General features: G+C 47.8%; 1 protein-coding gene across 25 annotated transcripts in view; it reads right to left on the bottom strand.

The window, feature by feature from the left end:
* Window positions 1-13766, bottom strand: part of LRRFIP1 (LRR binding FLII interacting protein 1) — a 106446-nt gene that overhangs the window by 56130 nt on the left and 36550 nt on the right. For 18 of the 25 annotated variants that reach the window (XM_071434300.1, XM_071434301.1, XM_071434302.1 and 15 more), the window contains exon 2: window positions 4508-4594. In XM_071434300.1, coding sequence (XP_071290401.1) covers window positions 4508-4594 — 87 coding nt within the window. Of the gene's footprint in view, window positions 1-4507; window positions 4595-11417; window positions 11501-13766 lie in introns of those variants that run through there. The other 7 variants (XM_071434303.1, XM_071434281.1, XM_071434288.1 and 4 more) reach the window with 1 other exon arrangement.

The following is a 13766-nucleotide window of genomic DNA, read 5'->3' as shown; positions in this document are numbered from 1 at the left end:
ACTGGACAGAAAAAGCCAGTGTTAGATGGTGGCAGAAGAGCCTGCTAAAAACATCATCTACATCATCCCTCTTCAAATTTTCCTGAGCATCTTCACAGTGAGTGTGTAAGACACAGATGAACCACCACAAACCTCCTTCATTTCTTCCCTGCTTATGTAAGCACCAAGTTTCATAGCCAGTCTCACCCCTCCCCATTCGAGCCACAAGAATCTGCTTTTCCCTTTTTTTTTTTACTAGAAAGCATTGGTGGCACATTTTATTCCAAAGAAATATGAATCCAAAGGGGGAAAAATATGTGCAAGTGAGGTAAGGAAGGAATTTACAAAACAGCCAAGGCAAGTTTCATGCTGTGCCCTTAAAGCAAGTGCTGCAAATGAAGGCAGGAGACCAGCACAGTGCACTTGCCTTGAACCAGAAGTACAGGCTCATCTGCTGTGTGAACTGGCAGGGAAGAATCTTATCCCACCGATTAAGGAGTGGGAGGAGATCAGCCTCTTTTCACTTCAGGCACTAATATCAGCTTGCACTGTGGTCTCCAAGTGTCAGCCCTTGAAGAGACATTTAAAGCCTTGCCAGCAGAACACACAGAAAGCACTCCTACAGAAGGCATTCTCTGCAATTAGCCCTACTGCTGCAGCTTTCACGTGTCTCAAAACTGTTACTGTTAAATATTGCTTGGGAAAAAAAAGGGTTTAATACATTTCAGGTCAAACTTCTGACAGAAAAAATAAATGCACAGGAAAAAAAAATTCTTCCTCCAATTTTACCTTGTAGCCCCTGAGAATTAACAAATTGTTACTCAGAAAAACTGGGCTGCCCACTCCTGGCTTGCTGTTCTGCCTGAATTAACAATAAATACTTGAATGCACACAGGAATTTGTCTCAGGACCAGGCACATCTCAACAGTACAAGCCAAAGGACTGGCCTCAGACTCTGCAGCTGGAAACCAAGTGTTTCAAAAGCATGGCAGCATGGTATGGTAAACCAGGACCCATCACTGCTCTGACTCCCACCAGTGCTGGGAAACCAGGGAAGGGAGGAAAAACCACATATTTTAATTATCCTTCCAGCTCAGAAAGGCCCTGGCAATAAGAGCTGTCCTGCACTCACTGATGTGTGGAAGCAAACCAGAGAATTTAACCAGACCTCCAGATTAATTATTTACATCTTTGGTTGGTAACAACAACAAAGCAGCTCTGAATGAGAAGCCAGAAGCATTCAAGCTTGTCAGACCTGTGCCTTTCCTAAAGCCTCATCATCAAGAATACATCCTCTAATAAATACAGAAATTGATTCACATCTCTGTGATTCAGGAGTGATCAACACCCTTATCTTCAGAGGGACTCCCCATGTCCTGGGCTGATCCCACAGTGTGGGCAGCAGGAAAGGGGGGAATTCTGCCCCTCTGCCTGGCTCAGGTGAGACCCCACCTGCAGAGCTGCTGGAGGAAGCACCAGGATGATCAGAGGGATGGGACAGCTCTGCTGTGGGGAAAGGCTGGGGGAATTGGGAATGTTCCAACAGGAGCGCCATCCAACAGGAAAGATGGTGGAACACAAAGGGACTGGAGTGACAGGACAAGGGGGAATGGCTTCCCACTGCTGACATTGGATATTGGGAAGGAATTCTTCCCTCTGAGGGTGGGCAGGCCCTGGCACAGGGTGCCCATGGAAGCTGTGGCTGCCCCTGGACCCCTGGAAATGTCCAAGACCTGGTTGGACAGAGCAACCTGGGCTAGTGGAGGCATCCCTGCCCATGGCAGAGGGTGGAACAAGTTAAATTTTAAGGCCCTTTCAACTTAATACACGCTGGAATTCTGTGATCAGGTCACAATTCTTGTGCTCACTTTTTTCTTCAACTTCAGAAAACACTTTTCATGTACCCAGCTTATACTTCCCTATGAATCTTGTGCTCACCTTCTCCTCTTTAGCTTCCCTTCCCTGGAGAAAAAAAACAAAACAAAAACCAACAAAGAAAGCAAACGAAAACAGCCAAACCACTGGCACAGTTACCCTTCTTTGTGCTGCCTGGCACGAGGAGGTGCCAGGTGAGGAGATGATGCTGCCTCTGGAGCACACCTGCAATCCTGCCCCACCGCAGAGCAGTCTCCCACAAGAACTTTCCCACATCTCCCCCTGCAACTGAGAGCTCTCTGCCAGAAGCCCAGCTATTCCTACTGCACAATTTCTCGATCCTATGTGTAGACTCTTCATGCAAAAGTCACCCAATTACTTTAAAATGAGGGAAATGAAGTGCAAGATTGAGAAATATCATAAATATGAGGTGGTGGGCAGGAGAGGAGCCAGTTTCCAAACCCAAATCATTAAAACACTTTCTTTCACTGCCATAGTTATAGTCTGTAATGGTAGCACCTGGAAACTTTTAACTCAGACCAGCAGTGTAAATATATTTCCAAGTAATCCATGCTCCACAAGAAGCCTGCCAGGGCATGCACACGGCTTAAAGCATGAAAGACTACACGCACACGCAATAAATTCATTTATTGCTTTTTAACTCCCAGAAGGGAGTTAGGGCTCTAAAAAGCCTTCTGAAGTAGTAAAGCAAGTGCTTTAACTTCTGGTTATTTAACATGGCAGCAGTGGAAAAGCGCTCCTTATGTTTCTGAAAAGTTTGCAAAGGGAAATGAAGATGGCAGAGAACCAGGTGTACAGATCCCAGTGTCACAGCAGGTTCCCCTCCAAGGAAGGGGTAGGTGCCAAATATCTTGTGTTGATCACTGCTTGGGATTTTCTGTATTTATGTTTTATTATACCTGCAAGACACTTGTGGCAATGAAAAACTTCCTGGAGGTATCCTTAACATCTCTACCTGGCATCTGGGGGCTAAGATTAAACTATTTCCAAAAGTTACAGAATACCCAAGTGTGCAAATATTAAATAAATGTGTCATTTATGCCAGCGAGTTACTAAGAAGATTGTGATGGGTATCTGGCTGAGCTTTCAATGACTCTGGTATTTCAGAGGGACATCCTGCCCTACCCAATTTCTATCTATAAAAAGCTTTCACAGGTTTTCAGATGACAAGCCCTTAATTGCAGGAGCTTTAGTTTTCACACCTAAATTTCAGTTTACCAAGACACCCTTTGCAGCATCAGCTTTTAATCTGCAAAGGGGTCATCAGATTCATTAAGTCACCTGTAAATTAGATGGTGTCAGCTGCCAGGACACCCCTATTTACTTTGCTACCCAAACAAAACACGTGGTGCCTGTTTAGCACAGCCCTCCCACGGCTGCTCCCAAGTCCCCCCACCCCAGCTGCCAGCTCAGCAGTGACAGCACTTCCCAGGCTGGGCTAGGCTGCAAGAAACATCCTTCAGAAAGCAGCAACTGCAGCAGGAGAAGGCTCCCACCTTCCCCAAGCTCTGTGCTTGCAGCAAGGGAGCTGAGACACATCCAGACCTGCCTCACCAGAAGCTAAGCATGGGCAGCCTGCCCAGGAGCTTCTCTGTGGGCTGGCTGCTGCAGCCTGCACTGGCACTGCTCTGCTGTCACATCCTGAGCCACATCCTGCTGCCACCTCCTGATTCACTGCTCCAAAGCTCAACCAGATCCTGCTCTGCACCCTAAAGCAAATGTAGGACCACTGAGTTACAGAATGGCCTGGGTTGGAAGGGACCTTAAAACCATCCAATTCCACCCCCTGCTATGGGCAGGGACACCTTCCACAATCCCAGGGTGCTCCAAGCCCCATCCAGCCTGGCCTTGGGCACTTCCAGGGATCCAGGAGCAGCCACAGCTTCCATGGGCACCCCGTGCCAGGACCTGCCCACCCTCACAGGGAAGATGTTTTTCCTAATATCCAATCCAACTCTGCCCTCTCTCAGAGTGAAGCCATTTCCCTTTCTTCCCGTCCCACATTAATTCCTAGTATGTATTCCCAGACCTTGCCCCCAGACTCCCTACTTTTTCTTTCTCCTTCAAAAATCTACTGAAAAAACTAAATTGTGATTACTGTTGTCCCTCTTGCAGCCACTCTGCCGTTTCACTGAATGCACATCACCAAGCACAACTTTTGAGAGCTTCTGGTTCAGTTCACCAGGTAGGTAATGCTTTGCCAAGTGCAGCTTCTACCCTTGCCCCTGCCAAGAGCAGCCCATCCTTTTCACAAACTTGGGGAGGGCACCAGCTTCATAGCAGGAAGCAGAACAACTTCCCACTGGAGTTACACAAAGGGCCAGGAATCTTCCATATTCATTGGATTTCTAACGAAGTGATAAGAATCCACCACCTCCACAAGGAAGCTGCATACTTCAAAGTTTAACATTAAACAAGAATTACTAACCACCAGGATTTTCTGTGAATAATTATGCCAGCTTCACCGAGATAAAATCCTTGCCACGATCCGCGTTTTTTCCAGCTTTTCTATGATCAACATTAGCTCCACACAGACTATTTCAACAAAACACAGACGAGCCCTCTGTTCCAGGATCTCTGAACATCCTCCTCCCTGGATACAACCCAGGCACCCCCAAAGCCCCGGCCTTACCTCCTTCTGCTGCCTCTCCAGCTCTTTCATCCGGATCTCCCGCGCCTCCGCCCGCGCCGCTCGCTTCGCCGCGAGTCTGGCTTCAGCCTGGGAAGGGGAACACAGGGATGGGATGAGATCAAAGCTGGGCAACCCAACGGGGAACAAGCTCTGGAAGCAGGGCAGGGAATGGGGAGGTCTGACTGGGCAAGGCTGTAAACACATCTGTAGGAGTTAATTCCCTATTGCAGGTAATGGCCCTGCCTTCCCTAACTTGTTATCGTAACACCCCCGTGCAGGCACTACCCTCCCTGAGCACCCTTGTGTTTAAAAGAGATCTTTAATTATTATTTGTGTGGCTGGAGAGGAAGCAGGTTCATTTATTTAAGAAAGGCAGGTTTTGCTCTTTTTGTTTTGGGTTGTTTTGTTGGTTCCCCCCCCCCCCTGCAGCGTGGATTATTTTTTATTGATGAATTAATTTGACCAACAACAAACACATTATGTGCCATTTTTCCTAACCACTGACACTGTGCACACATACCTGGGCACAGGATTTGGGTAAACACTGGAGTTCAGTATGCACAGCTAAGGCTGAAATTATGGAGAGAAAATGCACTAGCTCCATTATAAATCTCCAAAATTCCATATTCCAGTCCAAACCTCGCTGGAATGGAATTCTGCCAAGAACAAGAACAAACCTCTCAAGAGATCTACAGTGCTTCCTCACTTCAGCCCAGTTGAAAGTGATGGAACATCATATAGAGTAACATTTTTAATATTCTGCTTTAAATCCCAGGCAAAGCCAGTAGATCTTAGAGAGGAAAAAGTAAAATTAGCTCAGGCTTGGTACAGCACAACGGTGAGCAGCTCAGAACAGCTCAGCAGGGAGCCAAAGGCACAGCTCACAGCCAGTCACCGTGGTGTTACACCCAACTCCTCTGCTTCTGAAACCTTTCACTGTTAAGTACAGCATCCAAATTGACAGGAAAATCCACCATAACAGCAAGGTCAAGCACACAGAGAAATCAAAACACTGGTGTTTTCAGTAGTGCTTCTAAACAGAAGGAAAACCACCAAAAAAGAGAAAGGTGTAATTTCTTTTCCCTTCTTTAAGTGCAGTCACCACTCAAACCCAGGGGAAAGGGTCACAGCCTTCAAAAGCACAAACCAAACATGGGGGAAAAAAGCCAAAAAAAGGGAGAATGATGGTTGAAACTTGCAGTTAACAGAAAAAGGCTGATGAAAATCTGAAAATCAAGCACAAGCTGATGCACGGGAGGACCAGGAGCCTTGTAATGGTGTAGATCTTAAAACCTCAGACTGGAGGAGACCAAGAGGGGATCTCATAAATCCATACAAATCCATACAAATATCCCAAAGACCACCAAGAGGGTGGTGACAGACTCTTCTTAGTGGCAGGATGAGGAGCAATGGCCGCAAACTGAACCACAAGAAGTTCCACCTCAGCACAAGAGAGAACTTCTGTTCACTGAGGGTGGCAGAGCATGGAACAGCTGCCCAGGGAGGCTGTGGAGTCTCCCTCTCTGGAGGCATCCCAAACCCATCTGGACATGTTTCAGTGTCACCTGCTCTAGGTGACCCAGGGGATTGGACTGGGACTCCAGAGGTCCCAGTGAAAAATGACTTCTAGAAAGGAAACAAGGCTTCTCAGAGAATTTTAAAAAAGCCCATGGCAGAAAGAGCACAGGGCTGGTTTTGCACAGAGCTGCTCTCCCTTGAGTTCTTTGCCTGAATTTCGGGGTAAGTGGCTCTGCCATGGACAGAAACTCGTAGCAGGAGCAGACCCTCCACACCTGCACCCAAAACCATCCCCTGCCATAACCTGTTACTTACAGAGCCAGGTGACAGCAGGCTCTGGGTGCAGGCATGAATCCCCAAATGTGTTTTCAACAACACCTCCCGACCTGAAGCAGTCTGTGCAGGAAAAGAAAGCCCCAGCCCTGCTGCTGGGCAAAGCCTGGGTGAATCCCTGGCAGGCAGTGCCCTGACCCACCTGCAGTGTTTGGAATTGCTGATGACACCCAGTATCCAAACATGCCCTGAAAAGTGTGCTGAAGGCACGAAATCACAGCTCTGGAAATAAGCCTGGTATTGACTTGATGTGATCCCTCCTGTTTATTCAAAAATAAACACTTCTGTTTATTTAAATAAACTGTGGCAAACCCTGCCTGACAGAGGTGAGGAATAACACCAGCACAAACTGGTTTTACCTTGTGGAAAACAAAGGGCCCTAAAGTCTCCATAAGCAAAACACACCAAAAATACAGGCTGTGTATCCCCAACTTTCCTCCCGACAGAAAAAGATTATTTGGATGTTAACATGATTGTAGCTGTCATCCTCATGAACTTCAATAACCAGCTGAGCTTTCACATCAGAACTAGGTGCATATATGGAAAATTCAGATATAATTCAAATGATACATATTTCCCCTTGTTTTCCTTGTATGATAAGGGCCAAAGGACTTACACATTTGCTAGCTATGTTGCAGAATTATATATTCTCCCAGAAGCAAGCACAATACAATATGAAATGAAGGAACTTGAAAAATAGGAAAATAATTTTAAAATTTAGCCAGTTTTTTTCAGGCCTTCCTGAGAATGAGGCTTGCCAGTTTCTAAATTACAGATACCAACTGCAGGAAGTTAAATGAATTTTACCTCGTGCAAAACCACACATTTTGTGTGCCATTTCTTAGGATATAATTCTGCTTTTAGTGCCAATCCATGGTGCATCTCTACTTTATTCTATTTCATCTTTGCAGCCCTCCAGCTGCCCATTTAAAGCCAACCTGCAAATCTTGTAAGAATAAAAACACATTTTCACTCAGCAGCTTTGACTAACAATGGCTTACATCTTAGAACAAGCATATTGTTTATTTATGAACTTTTTCTTTCCATGACCACATCAGCCTTAAGTATCTTTGAATAAAAAAAACAGAAACAGTATCCTGGGTTCTTGAACTTTAAGCTAAAAACCTGTGGTCATCAGAGACTGGTACCTTTGTAAGAAGTCATCGAGTGTTATTCCATCCTGAACACTCATATTTTAAAGCACCTAATTTTCATCACATTGAAATAAATAATTACAGAATTGTTTGGGCTGGAAGGGACCTCAGGAGGTCTCCAGTCCACCCTCCTGCCCAAAGGAGGGTCAGCATCACATTCAGATCACACTGCTTAGGGCTTGGTCCAGATGGCTCCTGAAAACCTCTGAGTTTGGTGGCTCTGCAGCCTCTCCAGGCTCCTGTTCCCCTGCCTGACAATCCTTGTGGAGTAAAGGAATAAGTCCCCACCAAATCATGCTCTTGGCTCCTTAGTAACCCCAACTTCTCTGTCAGAAGGCTGCTGTCCCTTTAGGGCTGCATCAAGCACTAAGGAATATTTTCAAGCACGTTCTCAGGGATGTCTGGGTGCCATTTAGATGATTACACAGTTATTTTCACCGTGGTTCCTGACCAAACACCAGCTCATTTGTGCTGGACAAAGGAGGGTTTGTAAGAAACAGGCCATCCTTCCCTAAAGGGTTTTTGAGCCCACAGCAAAATGAGAGAAGGGGGGGGACAGGAAATATGCAAAAAGGAGAAAAAAAAGCCTTCAGTATGTGAGGCTACCCACAAGTCTTGGAGGGTTCTCTCCAGCTCAACAGAAATACATCATGCTATAGCCAGGCCAACCATCAAATGGTCAACCTGTGGCCTTCATAATCTCACTTCTAGCATGCTTTGGTGGATGGAATTACTTAACTCAGAATGAATTGTTTTTTAATACTCTGTAGGTGGCATTGGCGATGAAGCTGGTGTCACCTGTGAGCTCAGAGGAGGTAAATCCATCAGGAGAGGGAGGAGTCCACATCTCACTGGGCAAGAGGTTATCAAAGTCAAACCAAAGGCTGGTAGCAAGCCTAACAAATCCTGCAGTGAGGGTGGGAGCTGGTTGCACACAGGTTTTCCTGTGCCAAAGCCCAGCTCAGGTACAGTGGATGCCCCCCAGCACGGCACAGGGCATGGACACCCAGAACAGCCCCAGCTGCTCAAGCTGTGAACCTTTAGGAGATGCAAGAATAAAAACACAGGCCAGACGTTCAGACACACACAGAGGAGTGTCAGATTTATTGTGGGCCTCTTCCTCAGCAGCACGGGCGTGATGGAACGCATCGGGGTTTGTCAGACCACACTCTCTGAGCCTCTTGGACTCTGCTCTGTGCTATAAATACCTTGATTTCTTGCACAGCCTGCAAGCAGCAACGCTAACTTTACATTTCTCTCTCTGTGCTGACTAAACCAAAACAGGCTTTGCCTGGCTGACTTTGATCTTTGTCCAGCCCAAGCACTTGACAGAGCCGAGTCACCTCGAAGGGCAGTAGCAGAGACACACTGCAGCCTGCAAGAGACACTGCTTAACATTAGAAAACCACCCAAAAATTCACATACTTCTGAAATTCAGCTTACTAAAAGCTGTTCTTTAGGCTGCCTAAGGCATAAATAACTATTCAAGGAATGAAAGATTAAAAAAAAAAGAAATTAGAAATCATTAAGACTGAAGAAGTCCCCTTGACTTCTTAAAATCATCTAAAATTCATCAGTGACTCAGCAAGCAATACAGGCCTCAATCAAAAGTGACAGATCACTGTCAAAAACAGAAGAATAAAAATACAAAGCCTAATTGCACTCATTACAAAGCTTTTGCAACTTCCCTTTTATGAAATATTGCTCATCTGACAAGAAGAACTGGCAGCTTCAGCCCTACTGAGCATGTCATACCAAAAAAACCCCAAACTTCATCAGAGGTTTCTGTAAGGCCCCATGGGCAAAACGAGAGGAGATGGCAACCAGACTGCTGAGAGGAACACAGAACTGGGCACCAGCTGAAAAATCATCACCCTAATTTATGGGACTCGCTCAAATGCTACAAATATACACACTGAATTCTTGGGTTTTTATTGCAGTTGCTCAGAATGATTTACAGTCACCAAGCCCTGAAAGAAATGCACTGTTGAACTGCAGAATGCTCCTTGCTTTTGCTGGGCTACTTGCTCAGCACTTGACACTCCAGATTAAGGGTCACTCAGCCTGAAAATAAAACCCCAGCCCTGTGAAGCAGCAAATCTTTACCCTGGCTTAAGGAGTTCAGTATGTTTAGATCTGAAGAGGGAAGAACTGAGCAGGTTGTAACAGGAGCACAACCACATGTGAAAAAAACACCAAACCAGGTATTGGGTGTCAGCTGGAAAGGGTGAGAAGCATCTTCTGCTGCCTGCAGAAGTGGGAGCACGGCATGTGCAGCTGCTGTGGAGAGACCCCTACCCCACAGAGCCCCTTTTCAAACCCCACTGGTGGGGACCAGGCCTGGCTGTGCCCGTGGCCGGGGGATGGAGCACAATGGTGACGGAAGCCGCGGCTTCCTGGCCCCGCGCGCGCGCCGGGGAAGCTGCGCTGTCATCATCGCACGATGAGAGAATTATTGAGGTGAGCTGCTAAGGTAGAGGCCAGTGACACACACACACACACATCCTGAAGGTGTGCATTCTCAGAGCCTTTCCCTCCTGGAACAGCCAGGGCTTCATTGTTCGCCTGGCAGCCCCAAGACACAGCCAACAAAGGCAGGAAGTTACGCTGCTTTTCTGAGTGGTGACAAATGACTATGTTGACTTGCCACATAGTTACATGTGTAAGAGTTTTCCAGCTATACAAAGCACCCCTCAATTCCAGTGCACTCCAAATTACCTGCTTCTAAGACTAGTAATCAAAGCCAGTGTCATATTTGTCGTGGAGGATTGAAGTGTTAGCTTGCCAGCACCAAACCATACCCAGAAAAGCTCTCTGATCCTACTGCCAGAGAAACCTTAAAACACAAGTCTGCCTGACTAAATTACACCTGCTCCCTGTAAGCAGCCACTGCTGGGCATTGCTGCAATAACTATTCTCAGGCTGATTTAAACCTCTTGCCAACATGCTTAACACACAGCCAGCCAGTCATTTTTGGGGCGAACATAATTTTTCCTGATGGATGCTGTCCCATTCCAGTATTCTGTATTCTCTTCCTCAAATATTATAGGACTGTTCATTCTGTTTAGCCAAGTCACACTCCATCAGTCAAAAACCTGATAAGGTTCCTTGCCCTCCTACATAATTTAAAGTCTGTTTGGACAAGCAACACCTGATTTGCAATATTCCTGTAACACAGCTGACCAACATAGCTACCGGGTAGAGCCAGTGCTAACCCATGGCAATGTTTTTCCCATCTCCATTTCAGCAGCATGTGACCTAATCCAGGAGTTCCAGGAGCTCACCAGGTGAGTGGTGACTATTTAGCATGGAAACAAGAGGGACTATATTTAAGAGGTCAAAGCAGCATATTCATCTGACATTTTTTTTGCATATGAGTTATAAATACATACAACACTTTGCACCACTTACTCATATGGTAATGAACCCGTGAATCACATAGGGCTCGGTCAGTCCACATCCTGCTTTTACCCCTCACCTTTCTCTTAAATGCAAATTACTATTCAGAGGCAGCAGGCTGATGAACCTTAGCCTACACATAACCATAGGGATGCCCTTCTAATACCCCGACAGCCCATTCCGGGCAGGTCTGACAGCTCCTGTCCCCCTCGCAGTGACAGCGGTGAGCCCGAGTGACAGCTCGTGTCCAGGGATGCCCGACCCACCCGCGGCCACCTGATGGTCCCACGGGGCTGCTGCCACACTTTACCCAGCAATCATTTCCCAGGTTCCGCTGGCACGACGGCTCCCGGAGCAGCTCAGAGCTCACAGCTCACCTTCTGCTCAGCGACTGTGCGAAGCGATCCCGGGCCAAGCCCCCGCGCTGCGCGCCGGCCGCTCCCGGGCACCACACGGAGCTGTCCCGGCGGCGCTGCCCGAGCTCCCCCGCAGCCCCCCGGCCTTACCTGCTGCTGGGCAGCCGGGCTGAGGCACTCGGCAGCCGCGTCCATGGCTCCCGCTGCCGCCGTCTGTCCCCGGCGGGGCCCGCCCGGACGCGCCCGGCCCGGGGGCGGAGCGGGGAGCGGGCGGGGAGCGGCGCTCGGCGGCCCGGCCGGGACAGCAGCGAGGGAGAGCAAACACACGCACAGACACACACACCTACGCACCTGCCGGGCATCGCTCCGGAACCCCCACGGAAAGCGCCTCCTCGCCTCCTTTGTGTCCCCGAGGAGGATAAACAGAGCATCCCAAGAGCTCGGCGCACGCCCGCCCTCCCTCCGGGCTGCACATCCATGCTTATAAATGTATATTCCTGTTCACGCCGGGCGGCCTTTGCATGGCACAAACAAACCGCCCCACCGCTGCTAATTGCTGCAATTATATCGGGGCTGAGGATTGCGTTGTGTAGAGTCGAGCTTAAAACGAGCTATCCACGCTGGTGTTTCAGAAATGGAATAATGGGAAAAAATTTTCAAAACTGTGATTGAAGTATGACGGTACTGCAAAAGAGCAATCGGGAATAGTAGCTGGCCAAAAAAAGGGCACCCTGCATTTCAAAAGGTGATGAGGTGGATGAGCCGAAGGCACAGAAGGATTAGAGGGCACAAGTGGCTTTAAGTGGCACTAAACAGAACGATACCCCAAGAACAACTGGAGACACGGTCAGAGCAGATATCCTGGCTCCACGGAGGTTAATGCCACCTGTTGATTCTGCCGGATTTAACCCAAAGCATCTCTCGATTCCCCTTGACTTCACCTGAAGCTCGCACACCCATCCCTCCCCTCCCAAAGGCCAGGGAGAAACGCCCGGGGGCCGGGAGAGCTGCGAAGCCTCAAGAGCTCGTTTTACCCACTGCCATTCCTCAGCAGCGACAGCAGAGCACTCGGGGAGTCATCTCTTCCTGGCACAGGATTCTCCAGGGCCAGCCAAACAGGTTGCTCCTTAGCAACTCAGCCTGCGCCCTCCTTCCCGGTCAGGAGCCCAGCGAAGCCTCCACCCAGCGGCTGAGCTCAGTTTTTCCATGAGCTGCCTGCCCAGCACAAGGAATCTGGCTGCTCAGGCTGGCACAGCACACCCTGCCATGCTGCTGACTGTATTTTAGCTCATTTGGAAGCGCTGGCACTGTTTTACATTTGGGGGCGATAACTTGGCAGTGCCTGGACCCAAGCCATGTCCCTGGGAAGGCCAGTCATGCTTCCTTTAAATAAGAGGGATTAGGGATGGTCTAAGTTGCACCCTGCCCCTGGGAGAAACCCTGCTTAGGTCAGGTGAAGCTTTACAATTGTAAAATAGGCTGGTTTTATGTGAATCATAGAACTGCAGAATGGTTTGGGTTGGAAGGGACCTTAAAGCCCATCCAGTCCCACCCTTTGCCACGGGCAGGGACACCTCCCACTGTCCCAGGTTGCTCCAAGCCCCATCCAGCCTGGCCTTGAACACTTCCAGGGATCCAGGGGGAGCCACAGCTTCTGTGGGCCTCAGAATTCCTTCCCAATATCCCATCTAACCCTGCCCTCTGTCATTGTGAAGCCATTCCTCTGTGTCCTGTCACTCCCATACACTTTGTCAAAAGTCTCTGTCATTTCTGTAACAATTTCTTTAATACTGGAAGGCTGCAGTAAGATCTCCAAAGTCACATCTTTCACTAAACTCCAAAGCCACCAGTTGAGCCTACAAGTTATTTTTAACCCCTTTACCAGGTAAATGCCCCAACTTTGCTTTAACAAAATAAATCTAATCTGTCTCACATCCACTCCAATTCTAAACTGTCTCAAATCCACTCCAGCACATGCATAAAGAAACTAATAAATACTCTATGTTCCTGTGAAGCATCTATAACTTAAATCTTCATTTGACAGACTCTCACTTCATCCTCCAGCAGGTCTGTCTTTTGTGAACAGCCCTAAATCCAAGAGGAGTCATGCCCTAATTCCCAGAGGCTGCTCACTATCCAGTTTTGGTGCAGGTAAAAGCATGATTTGGGGCTTCCAGAAATGTCTTCTGCTCAGCTCTGAAGAAGGCACTTCTGCACAATGGCAGCTCACCCCAAGGCAGCCAGGACCAGGCACTGGAGTCAATTCTTCAGGAAAAATCCATATTGCCTTAAATGAGACATTTTAACAGAGAAGGGGAGTGATGTTAACTGTGTAAATCTGAGCCATCAGAACAGCTCAGCGTGACAAATATCTTCATCTTAGCTTGAAACAGACAATTTGTTCTGGTTCTAGGTTAACAAGAATTAACCTCCCCTTACATTCGCTGGCAAATCTCTACAGGTTTTGCAGTGTCACTTGGAAAATACACTGAAAATATA

Source organism: Agelaius tricolor, unplaced genomic scaffold (assembly GCF_023055355.1).
Source record: "Agelaius tricolor isolate 1412-34295 unplaced genomic scaffold, bAgeTri1.0.p SCAF_10, whole genome shotgun sequence".
NCBI lineage: Eukaryota > Metazoa > Chordata > Aves > Passeriformes > Icteridae > Agelaius > Agelaius tricolor.
Note: the sequence above shows the minus strand (reverse complement) of the source record. Positions and strands in the feature narration are given on the sequence as shown.